This window comes from Borostomias antarcticus, assembly GCF_949987555.1.
Source record: "Borostomias antarcticus genome assembly, chromosome: 34".
NCBI classification, from domain to species: Eukaryota; Metazoa; Chordata; class Actinopteri; order Stomiiformes; family Stomiidae; genus Borostomias; species Borostomias antarcticus.
Window position 1 is genome coordinate 3,350,141 of NC_140267.1, and position 17,931 is coordinate 3,368,071.

Here is a 17,931-nt window from a genome sequence, read left to right on the forward strand (position 1 = left end):
TGACAATATGGCCCAGGCATTCAATTATACTGTATTTATACATCATCTGAAAATTGGGCATCCATCCATCCATCCATCTATCTATCTATCTATCTATCTATCTATCTATCTATCTATCTATCTATCTATCTATCTATCTATCCATCCATCCATCCATCCATCCATCCATCCATCCATCTATCTATCCATCCATCCATCCATCCATCCATCCATCCATCCATCCATCCATCTATCTATCTATCTATCTATCTATCTATCTATCTATCTATCTATCTATCTATCTATCCATCCATCCATCCATCCATCCATCCATCCATCCATCCATCCATCCATCCATCCATCCATCTATCTATCTATCTATCTATCTATCTATCTCTCTTGCTCTCTCTCTCTCTAGATAGATAGATCTACTCAGTCACCGAGTGCACTACGTTTTGTAGTCCCCTCACAGCTGAATGTAGTTCCCTTTATTAGGGTGCAGGGTCTAAAAACCACTCCCATAATGTCTATGCATCCGCCCAGGAGTGACGTATGCCTGCTTCTCATGACACACCAACATGACGCCTCCCCGTTGGTGGACCAAACGGCCCGCCTCGCATGCTGTGATTGGCTATACTGAACAGACTGTGATTGGCTATACTGCGAGACTGACCAATAGGAACAGCTCATTGTGAACTAGTGCTTTTTACCGCTAAAAGCAAAATTGCTTTGGGACTCGGGGGGCAGGTTGTATGCGGATATCTAACCTAATGTTCATAAGTTAGACAAATTTGTTGTTTTATATTCATATTGATGTCAGGATACGTTGCCTGGTCGACAACAACGGTTGGTTTTTGAAGTTTCATGGAAGGTTCTAGATCAATACCATCTAAATTCAACAGTAAGGTAGCTAGCTAGCATTAGCTAGCAATATGCTAACGTTCAAATCGCTAGAAGCAGAAAACATAAGATAAGACATTAAAATAACGTTAGTCATTAGATGTGTTGTCAGTTAGCTTGTTAATTTAACGTTAGTTAACGTAGCATTTTGAAAAGTGAACGTTAATAACGTAGCTAGTCGACTAGTTAGACTTTCCAGCTAGCATAACGTTTCTAGCGTAACGTTTCTAGCGTAACGTCTCTAGCGTAACGTTTCTAGCGTAACGTTTCTAGCGTAACGTCTCTAGCGTAACGTTTCTAGCGTAACGTTTCTAGCGTAACGTCTTTATGAATCACAGTTAAATTAACGTTCACGTTACATTTCACAGATCCACTTTCTAGCCTAGCAGCTGGCTTACTGATGCTATAGTCATCATGGGGATATCTGGACTGCTCCAGTTCCTCAAAGACGCCTCTGAGCCCGTCAGCGTGGGGAAGTACCGGGGACAGGCCGTGGCCGTGGACACCTACTGCTGGCTCCACAAGGGGGCCTTCTCCTGTGCGGAGAAACTGGCCAAGGGGGAACCCACTGACCAGTAAGACTCAGATTGTTTGATATGTTATGCTATGTTATTATTGATCATCATCATCTTCATTCCTGGACCCAGGCACACTCACACACACACTGACAGACACCAGTCCTGGGCTCAGATCCCCTTCCCCTCACCCTAACCCGGGTCCGTACCCTCTTCCTAACCCGATCCTACCCCTGACCCCTGCCTCTACCTGGACCCAGGATCATTCACACACACACTGACATACACCAGTCCTGGGCTCAGATCCCCTTCCCCTCACCCTAACCCGGGGCCGTATCCTTTTCCTACCCCGATCCTACCCCTGACCCTGCCTCTATCTGGGCCCAGGCACATTTATGCACACACAGACATACACCAATGTTTGCCATGTCTCTCCTATGATGTTAGTAGCCTCTCTTACTCTGAAAATGTAATTTAATGTTATTTATTGCTCTATAAATGTTCTTAGCCGGTAGACAAACATACTCCAGGAGCTCCATCGCCTTGTTGAGAGGGGTCAGGGAAGAATTTTTACAGCTCACTTATCTGGCCCCTGGGTGATAGTTTTTTTTGCTTCCCTCTGGAATATGTAGAGAGTGGGTCGTCTGCCCACCTCCCTTGTTCTCTGTAAAGAGCATTGTGTTGCCTCTGGGTATGAAATGCGCTATATAAATAAAGCATTGATTGATTGATTGATATTCATATGCAAATACACCGTCTTTCCTCCCTAGGTATGTGTCCTACTGTATGAAGTTTGTGGACATGCTGTTGTCTTTCGGTGTGAAGCCCATCTTGGTGTTTGATGGATGTAATCTTCCATCGAAACAGGAAGTGGATAAAGCTCGTAGACAGTAAGTGTGGTCAACAAGGTTGGATGTCTGGCTGACAGGTTTTGTATTTGATATTAATTTGATGTCTCGTGCTACGTCATGCTTCTAAAGCTATGCTATGACTATTAATGCTCATAAATGTTGGCCTACTTCGCTCTGAACACTAACAAAGAAAGGACGTTTTCTAAAAATAATAATAATAATAAAAAACATAAAAAAAACTGACCAACTTGCCTGTTCACCCCCCTTGAACATTTCATTGTGTTACAACATGGAATCAAAATGGATTTCATTTAGTTTTATGTCACTGATTAACACAAAATACTCTGTCAAAGTGAAAAATAGATTTTTTTTTAAATCAATTAGAAATGGGGGGAAAAAAGTAAATAATTGATTGAAGTATTTACTCTCGTTGCTATGACGCACCTAAATAAGCGAATACATTTTCTTTAGAAGTCACATAGATGAATGGAGTCTACCTAAGTGCATTGAAGTATTTCACATTCAGAATAAATACACCAGTTCTTGGGTGATCCCACATTTGGTTAGTTTATTCCCAAACTAAGACTACACCACGAAGACCAAGGAACATTCCAGACAGAACTGGGACAAGGTTCTTGAAAATCACCAATCAGGTCAAGGATATAAAATAAAAATATTTCCAAGGCATTGAATATCCCCCAGAGCACAGTTAAGATCAGTATCAACTCTGAGGCAGGTGAATACTTAAGAAATCAATTATTTTCAGTTTTGTATTTGTAATTGAGGGAAATGTGATAGTTTTTGTATGGTGCTGTATTTCCCTCCAGGCGTCGACAGGCCAACCTCCAGAAAGGGAAGCAGCTTCTCCGTGAGGGAAGGATATCCGAGGCCAGGGACTGTTTCACCCGCAGCGTCACCGTCACACCCTCCATGGCCCATGATGTCATTAAGGTAAATCATGATGTCATTAAGGTAAATCATGATGTCATTAAGGTAAATCATGTGCACACGCGTATAACCGCACTGAAAACTATCCTGTGCACAGATTATTCTTAAAGGATGTGGACACTGAATTTCATGTTTAGCCCTATTCCTGGCTTCCCTGGCATGTATCTGACTAGTACAGGTTAAAATATTTCTGTTTATATCCTATCCTATCATATCCTTTAATTTGGAGGGTTCACCTGTAGAAGATGAACCATCAATCTTAATATTAACAGTTTAAATACTGGTTTATTCTTTTTATGCAGGATTTGTTGAAAAAAAATACTCTAAACTAAGTTATGTATCACTTGACTCGATGTTAATTTGGTTTAGCTCCAGATTGATGTGTTGTGTGTTGTTCTCGTGCAGGCGGCGCGCACCAGAGGGGTGGACTGCGTCGTGGCTCCGTACGAGGCCGACGCCCAACTGGCCTTCCTGAACAAGGCTGGCATCGCCCAGGCCGTCATCACCGAGGACTCTGACCTGCTGGCGTTCGGCTGCAAAAAGGTACCTTGGGAATAAGGCTTTAATGAAGATGCTCACGCTCCGATAGCTGCCTGTGTAACTGAGCGGACGGCAGAGTAGCTGGTGAGACTCATTCCTCAAAGGAGTCCTGAGCCCGTCCGAGGGGGACATCCGTATTGGCGCAACCGGCAGCATGTCCGCCTCACAAGCGGGAGAGCATGTCGAGCGTGGGTTCGAACGCCGCCCTGGGCGAGCCCTTAACATGGGTTACATCTGCCACTGGCGTTAAGGTCAATTTAATGACGCAGCAAAGAAATTGATTTCCCTGGTGATTTAATTGACTGAATTGCATTTAGTGGATCAGGTGCAATTGCTTCTAATCTTCGATCAGGCGGCGGTCTGGCACATTAAATGGTCGTTTAAAATGATGGCAACGATTCTGTGTGGAAAAGTAGACGTTTACCGACTGGAAGCCAATCTGGGCATACAATGACCATGAAATATGCAATTTGCCAATAAGACAAGATTTTCTGAAGCCAACGTTCACAGCTGGCAGAGCAAGGGGAGATTTTGCACCTAGATGACTCAGCAGGCCTGTTTTTCACACTGTCTCTTTTGTGGACTTAATGTAGAGCTGCAAATGCTGTGCAGACTCCACTAAAAGTAAATCAACACATGAGATCAATCAATCAATCAATCAAAGCTTTATTTGTATAGCGCATTTCATACCCAGAGGCAACACAATGCGCTTTACAGAGAACAAGGGAGGTGGGCATACGACCCACTCTCTACATATTCCAGAGGGAAGCAAAAAAACAGTATCACCCGGGGGCCAGATAAGTGAGCTGTAAAAATTCTTCCCTGACCCCTCTCAACAAGGCGATCGAGCAAGCTCCTGGAGTATGTTTGTCTACCGGCTAAGAACATTTATAAAGCAATACATTACATTAAATTACATTTCAGAGTAAGAGAGGCTAAAAGCATCATAGGAGATCACTTGGGGAATCCTGGATTTTCAGTCGCGTTCTTCAAGTATATATATGTACTCTGGTCATTCTTTTCTCTCTCAGGTCATCCTGAAGATGGACAAGCAGGGCAACGGGCTGGAGATCGACCAGGACCACCTGGGGCGCTGTCGCTCGCTGGGCGACGTCTTCACCGAAGAGAAGTTCCGCTACATGTGCATCCTGTCCGGCTGCGACTACCTGGCCTCGCTGTACGGGATCGGTCTGGGGAAGGCCTGCAAGCTGCTGCGGATGGCCAGCAACCCCGACATCCTGAAGGTGAGAGAGGGGGACGTTACGAAGTCTGGGGCGGCTGTAGCTCAGTTGGTAGAGCGGGTCGTTCAGTGATCGAAGGGTCGGCGGTTCGAATCCCGGCTCCGACCGTCCACATGTCGAAGTGTCCTTGAGCAAGACACCTAACCCCAAATTGCTCCCAGTGAGCAGGTTAGCACCTTGCATGGCAGCTAGCGCCATTGGTGTGTGAATGTGTGTGTGAATGGGTGAATGAGAGGCCATTGTAAAGCGCTTTGAGTGCCGCTAAGGTGGAAAAGCGCTATATAAGTGCAGTCCATTTACCATTTACGAAGGATATATGAAACAATATGTAGACTACTTTTCTAGCCTTGAATCTCTTGTATATCGACCGATTTATCAGTTATCTTCCAACGTCAGAATGTTTTGTCTGTTTTAATGGCAGTTATATTGCTTATCTGTAATATATTGGAGAGTTTTTCCAACTACTATTGGAATCGGAAAAATCTCATATTGGGACAAGCTCTTATCAACCTCCAACACACTTGTAGACACTGATTGGGTAGTTATAACCACTTTTTCAAAACAAAACTTGCTTTTTAGTACATGTAGCTGTAGCTACTGTACCATATTGTCTACACCAGGGGCTCCAAATGCTTGTCCTAAATTGTATTTATCAAATTCAAACTTAATTTATCAAACTATCAAACTTAAAATAAAAAAAATAAAAAGATGCAATATTAACTATTATTCATAACATTATTTTCATTGATGTTTTCCATTTACTTCAACTTTTTCGAAGATGATTCGGTGGCGCCCTGTCGTATTTGAAGGCCCTCCACAAGTGCGAGGGGTCAAAGGTTAACGTCGGCCGTTTATTTGGAAGCGGTAACGATGAAGCTCTTAACTAGCGTGACCATCCACCCCCCAGGTGATCAGGAAGATCGGCCAATACCTGAAGATGAACGTGGCAGTGCCCGACGAGTACATCGAGGGCTTCGTCAAGGCCAACAACACCTTCCTCTACCAGCTGGTGTTCGATCCCGTCCGGAGGAGGGTCGTGCCCCTCAACCCCTACCCCGAGCACGTCGACCCCTCCACCCTCAGCTACGCTGGCAGGTAACCTCTCCGTGACATGCCTGACCTCTGCTCTACATAGTGCTGTTGACGCGGTGTCTTGACATTTTTGTGTCACCTGCCGAGGGGACTTGTAGATGAAAATATCTCTACATTTCCTGGTTCCGAATGTTCTCCATTTTCATAGACGTAGGCGTACCGATGCAAAGCATTTGTTCTTCGGTACGCCGCCGACAGACGGAGCGACTCATCGCCTCACTGTCGGCCTCGTACTCTTCGACAAACTCAATTATCATCGTGTCTCTTTTCACAAAACTCCTCGTGCTCCTTTTTATTATGGGCGTCACGCCGTCCAAGTATCGCCACGTACCGTTAACTACCTTTTAGGAGATGACAAGTAGCCTAGCCGAAACACGTCTGAGGTAGCTTAGCGTGTTCGTTCGCCTCCCAGGCCGATGCTTGGTTTCCTCCCAACCATCAAGCAAGCTATTTTATTTTATACTTTTTTTTTTTTGCGATAATTTGATTACAAAAGTTTACCCACTAGTGTTGCAGCCAGGTAGCCTTCCGAGATTTACTCACCAAATAGAAAATCAGCCCACATTTGGCATTTGGCAGCTGTTAATTTTGGACCCTGTATTGGGGGACTCAATTTGACGGAACACACTTGTTTCCAATGGGGTGTTTTATTTGATATTTACTTATTTGATGAACATCGAAAGTATAAAGCCTATGTTATAATCTGACTTGGGTTTGTGGAGATGATTCGCCAGCTTCTAAGCATGTTCTCTCAATGATGTGAATCCAGTAATGTAGGAGACAGCAAAGGCTTGCAGATGGCCCTCGGAAACCTGGACCTCAACACGATGGAGCAGATAGATGACTTCAACCCAGACGCGGCAAACGCACAGGTCAGCGCAATCACACATCTAGCCATCGCTATGTTGCGCGTACCGTTACATGACTGGTTCTAAAGATGTCTACGAACTGTCTGTCCAGCCGATTAAACCGCGCAGCCGCGGCTGGAACGACAACCCGACCTCCCAGGCGCCCGGCAAGTCCAGTATCTGGAGACGAGGCTACAGCCCTGCCGGCGGCCGACCGTCCGCCCCCTCCCTCCAGCCTGCTGCAGCCTCCCCGGAGAAGCCCCCCTCCACCAGGGGGCAGGAGAGAGTCATCAGTGTGCAGGGGCTCCGCTTGAATGCCCAGGTGAAGAGGCCCAGAGAAGGTGAGGTCGAGTTGTTGTAGCTGTGTGTTTGAGAGGTGTAGCACATGCGAGAGAACAGAGCTACACACACACTGGGGGCAGGACGAGAGAGAGAGAGAGAGAGAGAGAGAGCAGAGAGAAAGCAGAGAGAGAGCAGAGAGAGAGAGAGCAGAGAGAGAGAGCAGAGAGCGAGAGAGAGGGAGCAGGACGAGAGAGAGAGAGCAGGACGAGAGAGAGAGAGTGTGGGAGAGAGAGAGAGAGAGAGAGCAGGACGAGAGAGAGATTGTGGGAGAGAGAGAGAGAGAGCAGGACGAGAGAGAGAGAGAGCAGGACGAGAGAGAGAGAGTGTGGGAGAGAGAGAGAGAGAGAGAGAGCAGGACGAGAGAGAGAGAGTGTGGGAGAGAGAGAGCAGGACGAGAGAGAGAGAGCAGGACGAGAGAGAGCAGGACGAGAGAGAGAGAGCAGGACGAGAGAGAGAGAGCAGGACGAGAGAGAGAGAGCAGGACGAGAGAGAGAGAGAGAGAGAGCAGGACGAGAGAGAGCAGGACGAGAGAGAGAGCAGGACGAGAGAGAGAGAGCAGGACGAGAGAGAGAGAGCAGGACGAGAGAGAGAGAGAGAGAGAGCAGGACGAGAGAGAGAGAGAGTGTGGGAGAGAGAGAGCAGGACGAGAGAGAGAGAGCAGGACGAGAGAGAGAGAGAGAGCAGGACGAGAGAGAGAGAGAGAGAGAGAGAGCAGGATGAGAGAGAGAGAGAGAGAGCCGGACGAGAGAGAGAGAGACCGAGAGAGAGAGACCGAGAGAGAGAGACCGTGAGAGAGAGACCGTGTGTGCGTTGTGTTCCGAATCTGTATCCGAACCCGAATTTGTTTTATCGCAATGCCGTTTTTCAGCGAGTTCAAAATACTAGTGGAAAAGGAGAAGCTAAGAATCAATATACATCAAGTCGTGTGGTCAGCGTATATCCAGCGAGTGTGCAGAGTGTAATGTCTGCGAGTGTGTGTGTGTGGAACTTTTTTTGGGCTATTTTGTCTTGGCAAACATTGCAGAAGACGCGTTCCATCTGTCTCACACACATCGCAGTAGCTCCACAGCGCCGACATGTTTTAGGTTAACGCTTAACGAATTCACGTTGTTTAGGTTAATGCACATTTGACAACGAGTTGAGCGTTATCGGGATTATGGGGATATTTTTTACTGAATATACGTCGATTCCGATTGCTGGCCGATCGATCTGGGCACCCCTAGTAAATACATGTTGCGCTTGGATGTATCGTATCTTTTTCCTCCGAACAGATTCGAGCATTTCAGACCAGGATGTGCTGCTCGAGTACTCTCCCTCCTCCAGTCGGAAAAAACCCCGAGCGGAGCGCGAGCCGAGCCCCGCAGAGAGGCGGAGCCTCACGGCCGCCGGGCCCGCCGCCGCCATGGCCGACACGCCCCGACCCAGACCCCGAAACCGCTTTGCCACCCTGCTGCAGAAGAGGAACCATCAGGGAGACGGAGACGCCGGGCAGGAAACTCGCAGCAGGTGCCGTCGTTACGGATATTCACAAACCGCCGTTGCTCCTTTGAGATTCCTAAACTGCCGTTGCTCCTTTCACAGATTCCTTTACACGGTTCACAGGGGTGAAAATTAACTTTTTGGTTCATGGTGAGTCACCTGCCAAGGAGACTGTAGATTAAAAAATCTACCCGCCAAGTATATCTTTTTTTCAGATAGCCTTCCGAAATCTAGTCGCCAATTGGAAATTTTACCCGCATTTGGCCGGTGGCAGGTGTTAATTTTCAGCCCTAATGCTTCATAAAGAAATCTCTTCGTTGTCTATCTTTAGAAGTCATCTATGAATTTGGATAGGAGGATATCGAGTTATGAGAATACAGGAGAACTACCTTCATCTTTCTGCCGCCGGACATAAATGCTACTTTGTTTGCATCTCTGTTCAACCTCCTTTGCCTCAAATGATTTATCGGATGGAGTAAACGGTGGGAATTTCGGTTGGAAGTCTGTCGACATCATGGATTGTTCTAATTTCCCCTCTAGGTTTTTCTGTGGCAGCAGCTCTGGCGAGGCGGCAAGTCTGAGTCAGGAGTCGTCGGAAAAGAAGGAGGCGTCTCAGCCCAGCGAGAGTTGCGATACCGACGAGCAGGCGGAATCCGATGAGAGCGATGGCCCCAGCGTCCCCTCGGTGGGGACCCCAAGCCCGCCCTCGTCCTCCTCCCCCCAGCCTGCACCTCAAAGCCTGGGGGTGTTCCGGTGGTCTGGCGGTTCCTCCGAAAGACCCAGGAACCCCCCGACGGCCACGCCCGGACTCGCTGCCCTCCGGCAGTTCCAACGCAAGAAGGAGACTATATCCTGGAGCCAGCCAGGCCAAAGGCCCCCGAAGACCCCCCACATCCCGTCACCTGCACCCCCGGTCCCGGAGGCAGAGGAGGACGCGTCCCCGCGCTCGCCGTCGTCACAGGACAGCGCGTACTTCTCGCAACCTCTGCCCACTTCCTGCGACGCGCACCCTTCCCCCTCGCCCGAGCGCGCGGAGGAAGCTACCGTGCCGGTACGTCATCACTTCCTGTCTAGTAGGACCTGTGTTTGCGTCACCGCCAGTGGCGAATGCACCCTAGTCTAGACTTTGAGTGTGCATCATGTGCTTTTCCCTTAGCGTTTGTTGTGTTATGGTTTGGGGGCGTTGCTGCGCCGTCGGGTTGACTAGGTTTGTCGTCGTCTTCTTAGGAAATCAATTTGAAGGATGCAGACTGTGGGGAAAACCTCCCTCGCTCCCCCGACGCGTACGACAGGAAACCCCGCGCCATGAGACCAAAGGTACGGTATCCGAGGGAGGAATAGGCCTGTTTTTATGTCACAGTCATGAAATGAAGTCATACAAGTGTCAATTTTTTCCACCTCTCAATGAAGATCAATCCGATATTCTGGGCGTGCTTTTCGAAGATATGTGAAAGCAGAGTGCCCTACTCTATCTGTCACACTCTCACTTTCTCTCTTTTACTCAATCGCTTTCACACAAACACGCACACATTAATAGTCAATATTTTCACTGTTCTTACTAGGGCTGGGTTTAAAAAATCGATTAATCGATTCTGAATCGATTCTGAATCAAATGATTCAGAATCGATTCATGAATCCCAAAATCAATCTTTTAAATGAAGGAATGAATAGTTAATTCATTAATTCAATGATTCATTCATTCATTTATTTTTGGAAATCAGTATCGATACCCAGCCCTAGTATTGATGTGTTGCATAACTTGGCAGTCATGTAATTAAGGTTACAGCATAAAAAAAAAAAAAGGTTTTAGTAACACTAACCGAATCGATATTGAATCGAATCGAATCGAATCGTGATAATCGATTCTGAACCTTGTGAATCGGAATCATATCGATTCTTGAAATTCGACTCGGTACCCAGCCCTAGTTCTTACTTACTACTCTAATTCTGATACTCGGATGGCTACCGATACTTCCCTTGATTATTCTCCCTCCCTCTCCCACCCCAGGTGGCAGGTCTACCCAGGATGAGGCCCAGTGACCCGGTGACGGGGACAAAAATACGCCCTTCCGCCCCCGCCAGGGCCAGCGGTCTTCGGAAGAGACCCGCAGGTCCCAGGAAGAAACCCAGCTCCAACAACGAGAACAGCCCGAGCCTCCAGGCCACCATCAGTGGCCTCTGGCAAAACTTTGGTTTCAAGAAGTAAGTGAGTTACTATAGTTCTGTCCACTTAAATGAACACACACAGCTCCTGTGGACTGTAGGTTCATTACTACTCTAAATGGGGATTTATATTTTTTTAGTCCACGTTAGTAATGGAAATAAGGAGCCATCATGTAGCAGGCCTCAAAAGTATAACCTTTCTCTGTACCAAAATTGTATTATTATTTTTTATTTTTTATTATTATTATTATTACTTTTATCTACCCCCCAAAAAAACAAAAAAAAACACAATGGTAGTGTATATAATGAAGTCAAACTTTATTTGTATATAACATTTAAAACAACCATGGTTGGTCAAAGTGCTGAACAGGAATGCCAAAATAGGCAATAATGAATTGAATAATAACAAAATAGCAACGCAGGGAACGGAGAGGACTAACGGTGGCGCCGAATAAAAAGCATAATCCAAAATAATAACCCCACCCCCCCCTTGACAGGGGGGCACCTCAAAGTACAGTGGGTGGTGCTCACTCTAAACGGGGGTGTTAGACAGCAGGTAATCCTACGTGTGTGTGGAGATGTAGACCCAGGGTATCTCAACTAGTCATCTGCCCCCGTGGGGGCGCCCCGGTAGCTCACCGGGTAAGGCGCGCCCCATATGAAGGCTAGTCCTTCACGCAGCGGACCCGGGTTCGATTCCCGGCTCGGGTCCTGTGCCGCATGTCCTCCCCTCTCTCTCTCTCCCACGTTTCCTGTCTCTCTCAACTGTCCTATCCCATTAAAGCTGAAAAACCCTAAAAAATATCTTAAAAAAAAAATAAAAAAGTCATCTGCCCCTGTGTGCAAAAACATAAAAAGGGTTAAATCACAGAAAATAACTAAGGCTGTTAACCTACTAACATCACTTCAAACAAGAGAGTCACACAAGAGAAGCTTCACATCAAACTAATGAGCAACCAAACCAAACAGAGCTCTACCAATCAGAGCCCTGCCACAGCTCAGGCAGGAAACAGAAAGAACCGAGGACAAAGAGAACTATTTATAAGAAAGGAGGAACCAGGTTGATTGAAGCAGTTGATTGGAAGCAGTTGAGAACTGATGACTGGAAGCAGTCCTGAGGCTTTGGAGAATGAGAACAGTAGAGGGAGACAGAAACAAGCACACACAACAGAACCCAACAGGTAGGCCTAACAAAACCAGGCCAGGTCAAGCCTGGCTTATGTGCGTGGCTGGCTTGTTTCTGTTCAGGACTGGTAGGACGGAAGCTAGTCACGCCACTGAAATAGCTGTGAATTGAAATTATATGAAATAATGTCTGATAAATTACGATGGGTCTTGTCGCCCGGACACATTAGTTCCAATGCTTTCAATGCTAATCCATCACATGGGAGAGGTAGGGGTACACAGGTTTCCCTGTTTGTGCCAGTAGCCAAGTGGAACCTCCGATCTGCGCTTGTGTGAGATGATAACTTCACACCACTAGGTGGTAGTAGTCTGTATCATTAAGGGGGGAATGGATGTCCACCGGATGTATAAAATGTAAACAACAGCGTTTGTTTAGCTGAGTTGTGGACTGGTCTGTAGCATGGCGTGGTGGCAAGACTCCACCCCCTCGGGTCCGAGGAGTTCAGGGTTAGTCCAGTTACTTCTGGGCAATCTCCATGCACCCACTGGTGAAGACCGTGTGTCTCTAGCCCACTCAGGGCCTGAGTTGTGGAGTCCATAGCGTGGATAGTGGCGTGGTGGCGAGACTCCGCCCGCTTGGGTCAGAGCTGATTGAGCGCAGTACAGTGACCTCTGGGCAATCTCCATGCACCCACCGGTGAAGACCGTGGGTTTCTAGCCCACTCAGGGGCTGAGTTGTGAGATCCGTGGTGTGGATAGTGGCGTGATGGCGAGACTCCGCCCCCTCGGGTTAGAGCTGGTCGTGGACAGTGTACCCCTGTCCGGGCCACCCACCTGCCCCCACCAGTGTAGACCCTGTGTCTCTAGCCCACTCGAGGGCTGAGTTGTGGGCTCTGGCGTGGTGGCAAGACTCCGCCCACTCGCGTCATATTGGGTTGGGGGCTGTGGACCCCTCTCTGGGCTACCCACCTGCCCCCACCGGTGAAGACAAGTGCGTCTCTAGCCCTCTCAGGGGCTGATTTGTGGGGTCCGTGGCATGGACAGTGGCGTGATGGCAAGACTCCGCCCCCTCGGTTCATATTGAGTCGGGGGCTGTGGACCCCTCTCTGGGCTACCCACCTACCCCCACCAGTGAAGACCGTGTGTCTCTAGCCCTCTCAGGGGCTGAGTTGTGGGGTGCATGGCGTGGCGGCGAGCGAGACTCCGCCCCCTCGGGTCAGAGCCAGTCGGGGACAGTGTAGCCTGCTGAGCAGTAGTCATAACTAGACCACCGAGGATCTGGAAAATGGTGTCATAGTGATTTTGTTTTGATGTTCTGGGACCACTGCCTCTTGTGGCAGCCACATAGAACTGCAGGTCAACAACACGACGGAGGGAGGGAGGGACAACCGGACATTTGCTATCCTTGGTGCGCTGGCTTACAGCCACGTACAATAACAAAACAGAACACAACAGGTAACAGAGAGACTGTTGGAGCAGGGTGGGGCTTGGCAAGCTGAGGGGAATGTCTGTTTTCTTCACCCAAGCTCAGTACAGTAATACATTGCAACCAGGTGAACCACTGTCACTTGTCACTGTCAAGGATATGTGTCACCGTACGAGACATAGATGAGTCAGACAGTTGTCGTTTCTCCACATTTCTGCATTTACAAGTGCTTTTCCCCATATCTGTTTACTATTATACAACAGCTAGTTCCGACCGCGCGTTGTGATTGGCCAAGACGCATTCCAAGCAGTGCGTTAAAACCCTATAATGGCACCGGGTGAATCACCAAACGTATTCCTACGCCGTCGCTCGTAGCGTACTCGCGTCGCCTGGCAATCGTGATCAAAGTCGGAACTAGCCGTCGTATCGCGGCGGTCTGAAACGACATATTTAAGCGAGACCGAACACTATAAAACCGTCATTATTAAAAATAAAATTAACGACAGTGCTGTGCTGTTGTATAAAAGCAATAAGACACTCGAGGTCGTGCTTTACTGCGGTTTATTGGCACGGCACTCCGGTTTGCGTCGTGCCTGCGGCCGCACCACAGCCGTGCCAATAAACCACATTAAAGCACTCCCTCTCGTGTCTTATTGCTTAATTCATGTATATTGTTACTATCCATATTGTTATAGTACTATTATTGTATATAGTTTTTTTTTTCTTAGCATATCCTTTTCTTTTTTGCACTAGCATTTTGTAATTGCCCTTTGCGCTGTCCTGTCTTTGCACTGTCGTCTCGTCCCTTTATGCACATCGACCGAAAGCAAATACGTTGAAAAATAGCATGTCAATAAACTGATTCTGATTAACACAATGTGAGCATACTACATATGCTGATCATGCTTTACTTGATTTTTATTGTATTTCTGTTCCATGTTCCTCACGGGAACGGGCTCTGTTCATGTGTATGTCGTGTCTATTTTGCAGAGAGAACGCAAAGATGACTTCCTGTAAGGAAGGGGAGCCCCTGTCCCCAGTGAAGGACAACGTCCTGGTCCTCTCCTGAAACGGAGACGGACGTCCTGGTCCTCTCCTGAAACAGAGACGGATGTTTACATCTCCAGCGCTCAGAAAAACAGCTGCCTTTGGCACATTTTTCACATAGCTTAACATTACTAACATACTGTGTATGTTGATGCATTATGAACAGTTTTAAATTAATTTGGTTTGAATAAAAGCATTTTTTACTGTGGGATTTTGTCAGATCGGCATAGAAAAAAAGGTTTGATGTTCAAAAAATACACATACACGTAAGCTTGTGATTTTTTATTTGTCACTGAGAACCTCAGTGCAGTGATGGTATGTGTCAGTCCTCAAGATGGCTGGAGAATGAACAATGCATACTTGGGTGTTTACTCAAAATGGCCTACAACGGCATACTAGCCATGGAATGTGCCTTTTGCACAGGTAGCTTAGTAACTGTTCATATTGTTGTGCGTTATGAAAAATTCAAAGTACATCATGAAATAGACTTATTCATTCAATCTTATATGGTCTATAAATCCATGCTTTGTTTCAGATGCAGTGTCTTTTTTTTGTAAATATATAAATAAATACAGCATTTCTAATGGTCTGAAATCACGTGAAAATCGTTACGCATATTTGCGTCAAATGACTCAAAATTATCTTAAGGTTCCTTCTCGTGTGCATTTAAGCACACGACTGTCAGGGCCGTACTGTAAAACTAGATTACTGTCGTCAACATCAGGTATGTTAAAGAGATGCTTGCATCTTGCCCAGTCATTCCTCGGCTTGGCTGCATAGCAGAATCGCTCGGCTGCTCAAGATGCCGGACATATCTGCGTCTCTCTTCCTACCTCACCGCTGGGTTGTGCAACGAGTCACCTCACGTTGTGACGTTCCAGGACGCTCGGAAATTGACAGATATAGTAACCCAATTATTCACACCCTTTATAAAGATGAACAAAAACAAGACGGTCAAAACTTAGTAGGCCTATTTGGCTGGACTGAAGGTGTGTGGAATTGTGGCCAATTTGTTACAGGAGGTGACAGGTGTGAATATGAGGAGTGGCAGTTGAATTTCTGTCAACTGTCAAATTTTGTCACCTGTAGACGATGCAAGCCCCTCCCGTGTTGTGAGACGGATGTTCAAGAGGCAGTGAGAAGTCCAGTGGGCACAGTTCACGATCTTGAAAACAAGCTGGCGTCTTGGGGTTACAAGGTGTCCAAAGCTACCATTCAACAACGGCTACAGGATATGGCCTTTATGACAGTTGCAAGAACAAAACCGCTTTTGAAAACAATTTACAGAAAAAGGCGTTTTGAATTTGCAAAAGTTCATCTGAACTACAATTGGATTGTTTATTGTGGTCAGATGAAACAATAATGTAGCTTTTTGGACATACTGTACACATCAGCGTTATGTTTGACATCCAAAGAATGCAAGTAATGTTGAAAAGCACCTCCTGACTACGGTGGCGGTGGATCTAATGCTTTGGGGATGTTTTGCATCCAGAGGCCCTGTGGCCCTTGTTCAAATACACTCCAGCACGTACTGTACCAAGACATTTGTCCAAAAACCTCGTTCCCTCTGCCAGAATGCTACATCTTGGCCACGGACCTTCCAACAGGACAACGATCCCAAACGTCCGAAGCAAGAAAGGGCAGAGCACAAGATGTCCGTAAGTGGCCATCTCAGTCTCCAGACCTGAATCCAATTGAATATTTGTGGCTTGAACTCAAAAAGCTGTCCACAGATGTCAACCCAACAGTCTGAAGAAAGTAGAACAATTCTCTATGGAGGAATAGTTGACCCCCCCCCTCCCCCAAAAAAGCTTGCTCTTATAATGGCCACAAAGTACTGATAACAGGGGTGTGAATATTTATGATTCTTGATTATTATTATTATTATTATTTGGGTGGGGGGGGGGGGGGTGAACCATGCAATTGTGGTTCATGCCAATGCATTATTATTAAATAAGTGCATTTTTAGCATTAAATAAAGCTCTTTCTAACAGGGTTTATTTAAATATGATCTATTTCGTTCATCTTTACCAAGGGTGTGAATAAAAAAAGTTGTCTTCTCTACATTGGTAAATGGTTTTGATAGTCATACACGCACAAACGCCTTGTTAAGTGTTGTGCAACAGAAGTCTAGCCCAATCGTATCCTTGTGCTCTTGGCAGCTTGACTAGGATGTGAGAGGCACTCCGGTTAGAATGCAGCTCGACGACATTCCCTCAAAGTATGCTGGCTAGGACTGTATCAAGTACTGCCAGTATTGAGACTGCTAATGTTACAGGTATGCGTGCATGTCACCAGCCAGTAGGATAGAAGCAGAATCACTAACGAGCATAATGAAGGTACTCAGAATCATAAAAAAAAAGATATATCCAGAGATTCAAAGCTGAGAACCATACAATGGCATGATCTGAGCCACCGTTAGTGACTTCAGGTGACCAATGGTGCTGGTAAGCCAGAGAAAAGATGGCCTTCTGCTTTGGATTCCTTGTCTTTCTCTGGTTACTACTGACGCCACAATTCAGAGTCACAGTAGCCAGACTAACAATGTCTAACCATTTAGGTATAGGTACTGCATTTGTAACGCGCTCCCCATCCAGTTGTTACACTGGCCCGGAGCGCCATTCACACACCAATGGCGGCAGCTGCCATGCAAGGCGCTTGCCTGCTCATTGGGAGCAATTTGGGGTTCAGTGTCTTGCCCAAGGACACTTCGACAGGTAGTCAGGAGCCGGGATTCGAACCAACGACCCGCTCTACCTCCTGAGCTATACCGCCGCCCCCATCTACCATTTACCATCTGAGGCATCAAAAGGACCCACCTCTCCACATACCACCATGATGAACTTCACAGGAGGACTTGCTCTCTATCCAGAGTGGTAGTACAAGTCGCATCGCATAGAATAATTTTTCTAGGAAGCTGAACGAAGGCCAAGAATGAGCGGAATGTTGTAGCGTCATGTTGTGTACAAGCGTTGCCAGCTTCTAGGCCCAAAACCAACACTTTTTCCGAATGTAAGTTTGAAATGTGTGCGGCGGTTAAGCCGTTGTAGAAGGACCGAGTGTGTATTTCTTTGTTTGATAGAGCTGCTCGACTGACATGATTTCATAAGCTTTCATTAAAGAGAAGCCACGAGGACCGTCGTGTTGAGACCTGAACTTCAGACAGTAAGTGAAACATGAATCAAGAAGCCATCTTTTTTTTTCGCTCCCCCCTCTCTCTGATTCCAGAACCGTCCCTTCAGGCGAAGTAATTTGGACTCGGTGGGCTGCAGACGTGTAGAAACAAATGCACAACCTCTCCTGTGCAATTTTCATTCATTATAATGACAGCATCTGGTTATTTTCTCCACAGAGTGTGGAATTTCAGAAATGGACGATAGAATAGGAGGATACATGGCTATAATGTTCAAGTATTATTGGTGAACTTCACCATAA

The 17,931-nt window shown here is 46.7% G+C and overlaps 1 protein-coding gene across 1 annotated transcript; it reads left to right on the forward strand.

Annotated features, from left to right (window-relative positions):
- The first annotated feature begins 714 nt into the window (after nucleotides 1-714).
- Nucleotides 715-14,583, forward strand: exo1 (exonuclease 1). Its single transcript, XM_084460905.1, has 14 exons — nucleotides 715-825; nucleotides 1,248-1,454; nucleotides 2,165-2,284; nucleotides 3,073-3,196; nucleotides 3,599-3,736; nucleotides 4,765-4,977; nucleotides 5,882-6,069; nucleotides 6,836-6,938; nucleotides 7,027-7,255; nucleotides 8,528-8,762; nucleotides 9,276-9,786; nucleotides 9,963-10,052; nucleotides 10,744-10,937; nucleotides 14,440-14,583. The coding sequence occupies exons 2-14, from the start codon at nucleotides 1,294-1,296 to the stop codon at nucleotides 14,516-14,518; spliced, it is 2,385 nt and encodes a 794-aa protein (XP_084317031.1). The 5' UTR covers nucleotides 715-825; nucleotides 1,248-1,293; the 3' UTR covers nucleotides 14,519-14,583.
- Nucleotides 14,584-17,931: the final 3,348 nt, after the last annotated feature.

Excerpts from the sequence above, each read along its gene's own strand:
- exo1 (XM_084460905.1), top strand. The coding sequence starts at position 1,294 with ATGGGGATATCTGGACTGCTCCAGTTCCTCAAAGACGCCTCTGAGCCC. Across the intron at positions 6,070-6,835 it reads ACCCTCAGCTACGCTGGCAG|TAATGTAGGAGACAGCAAAG; the intron begins GTAACCTCTCCG and ends ATGTGAATCCAG. Across the intron at positions 6,939-7,026 it reads CAGACGCGGCAAACGCACAG|CCGATTAAACCGCGCAGCCG; the intron begins GTCAGCGCAATC and ends CTGTCTGTCCAG.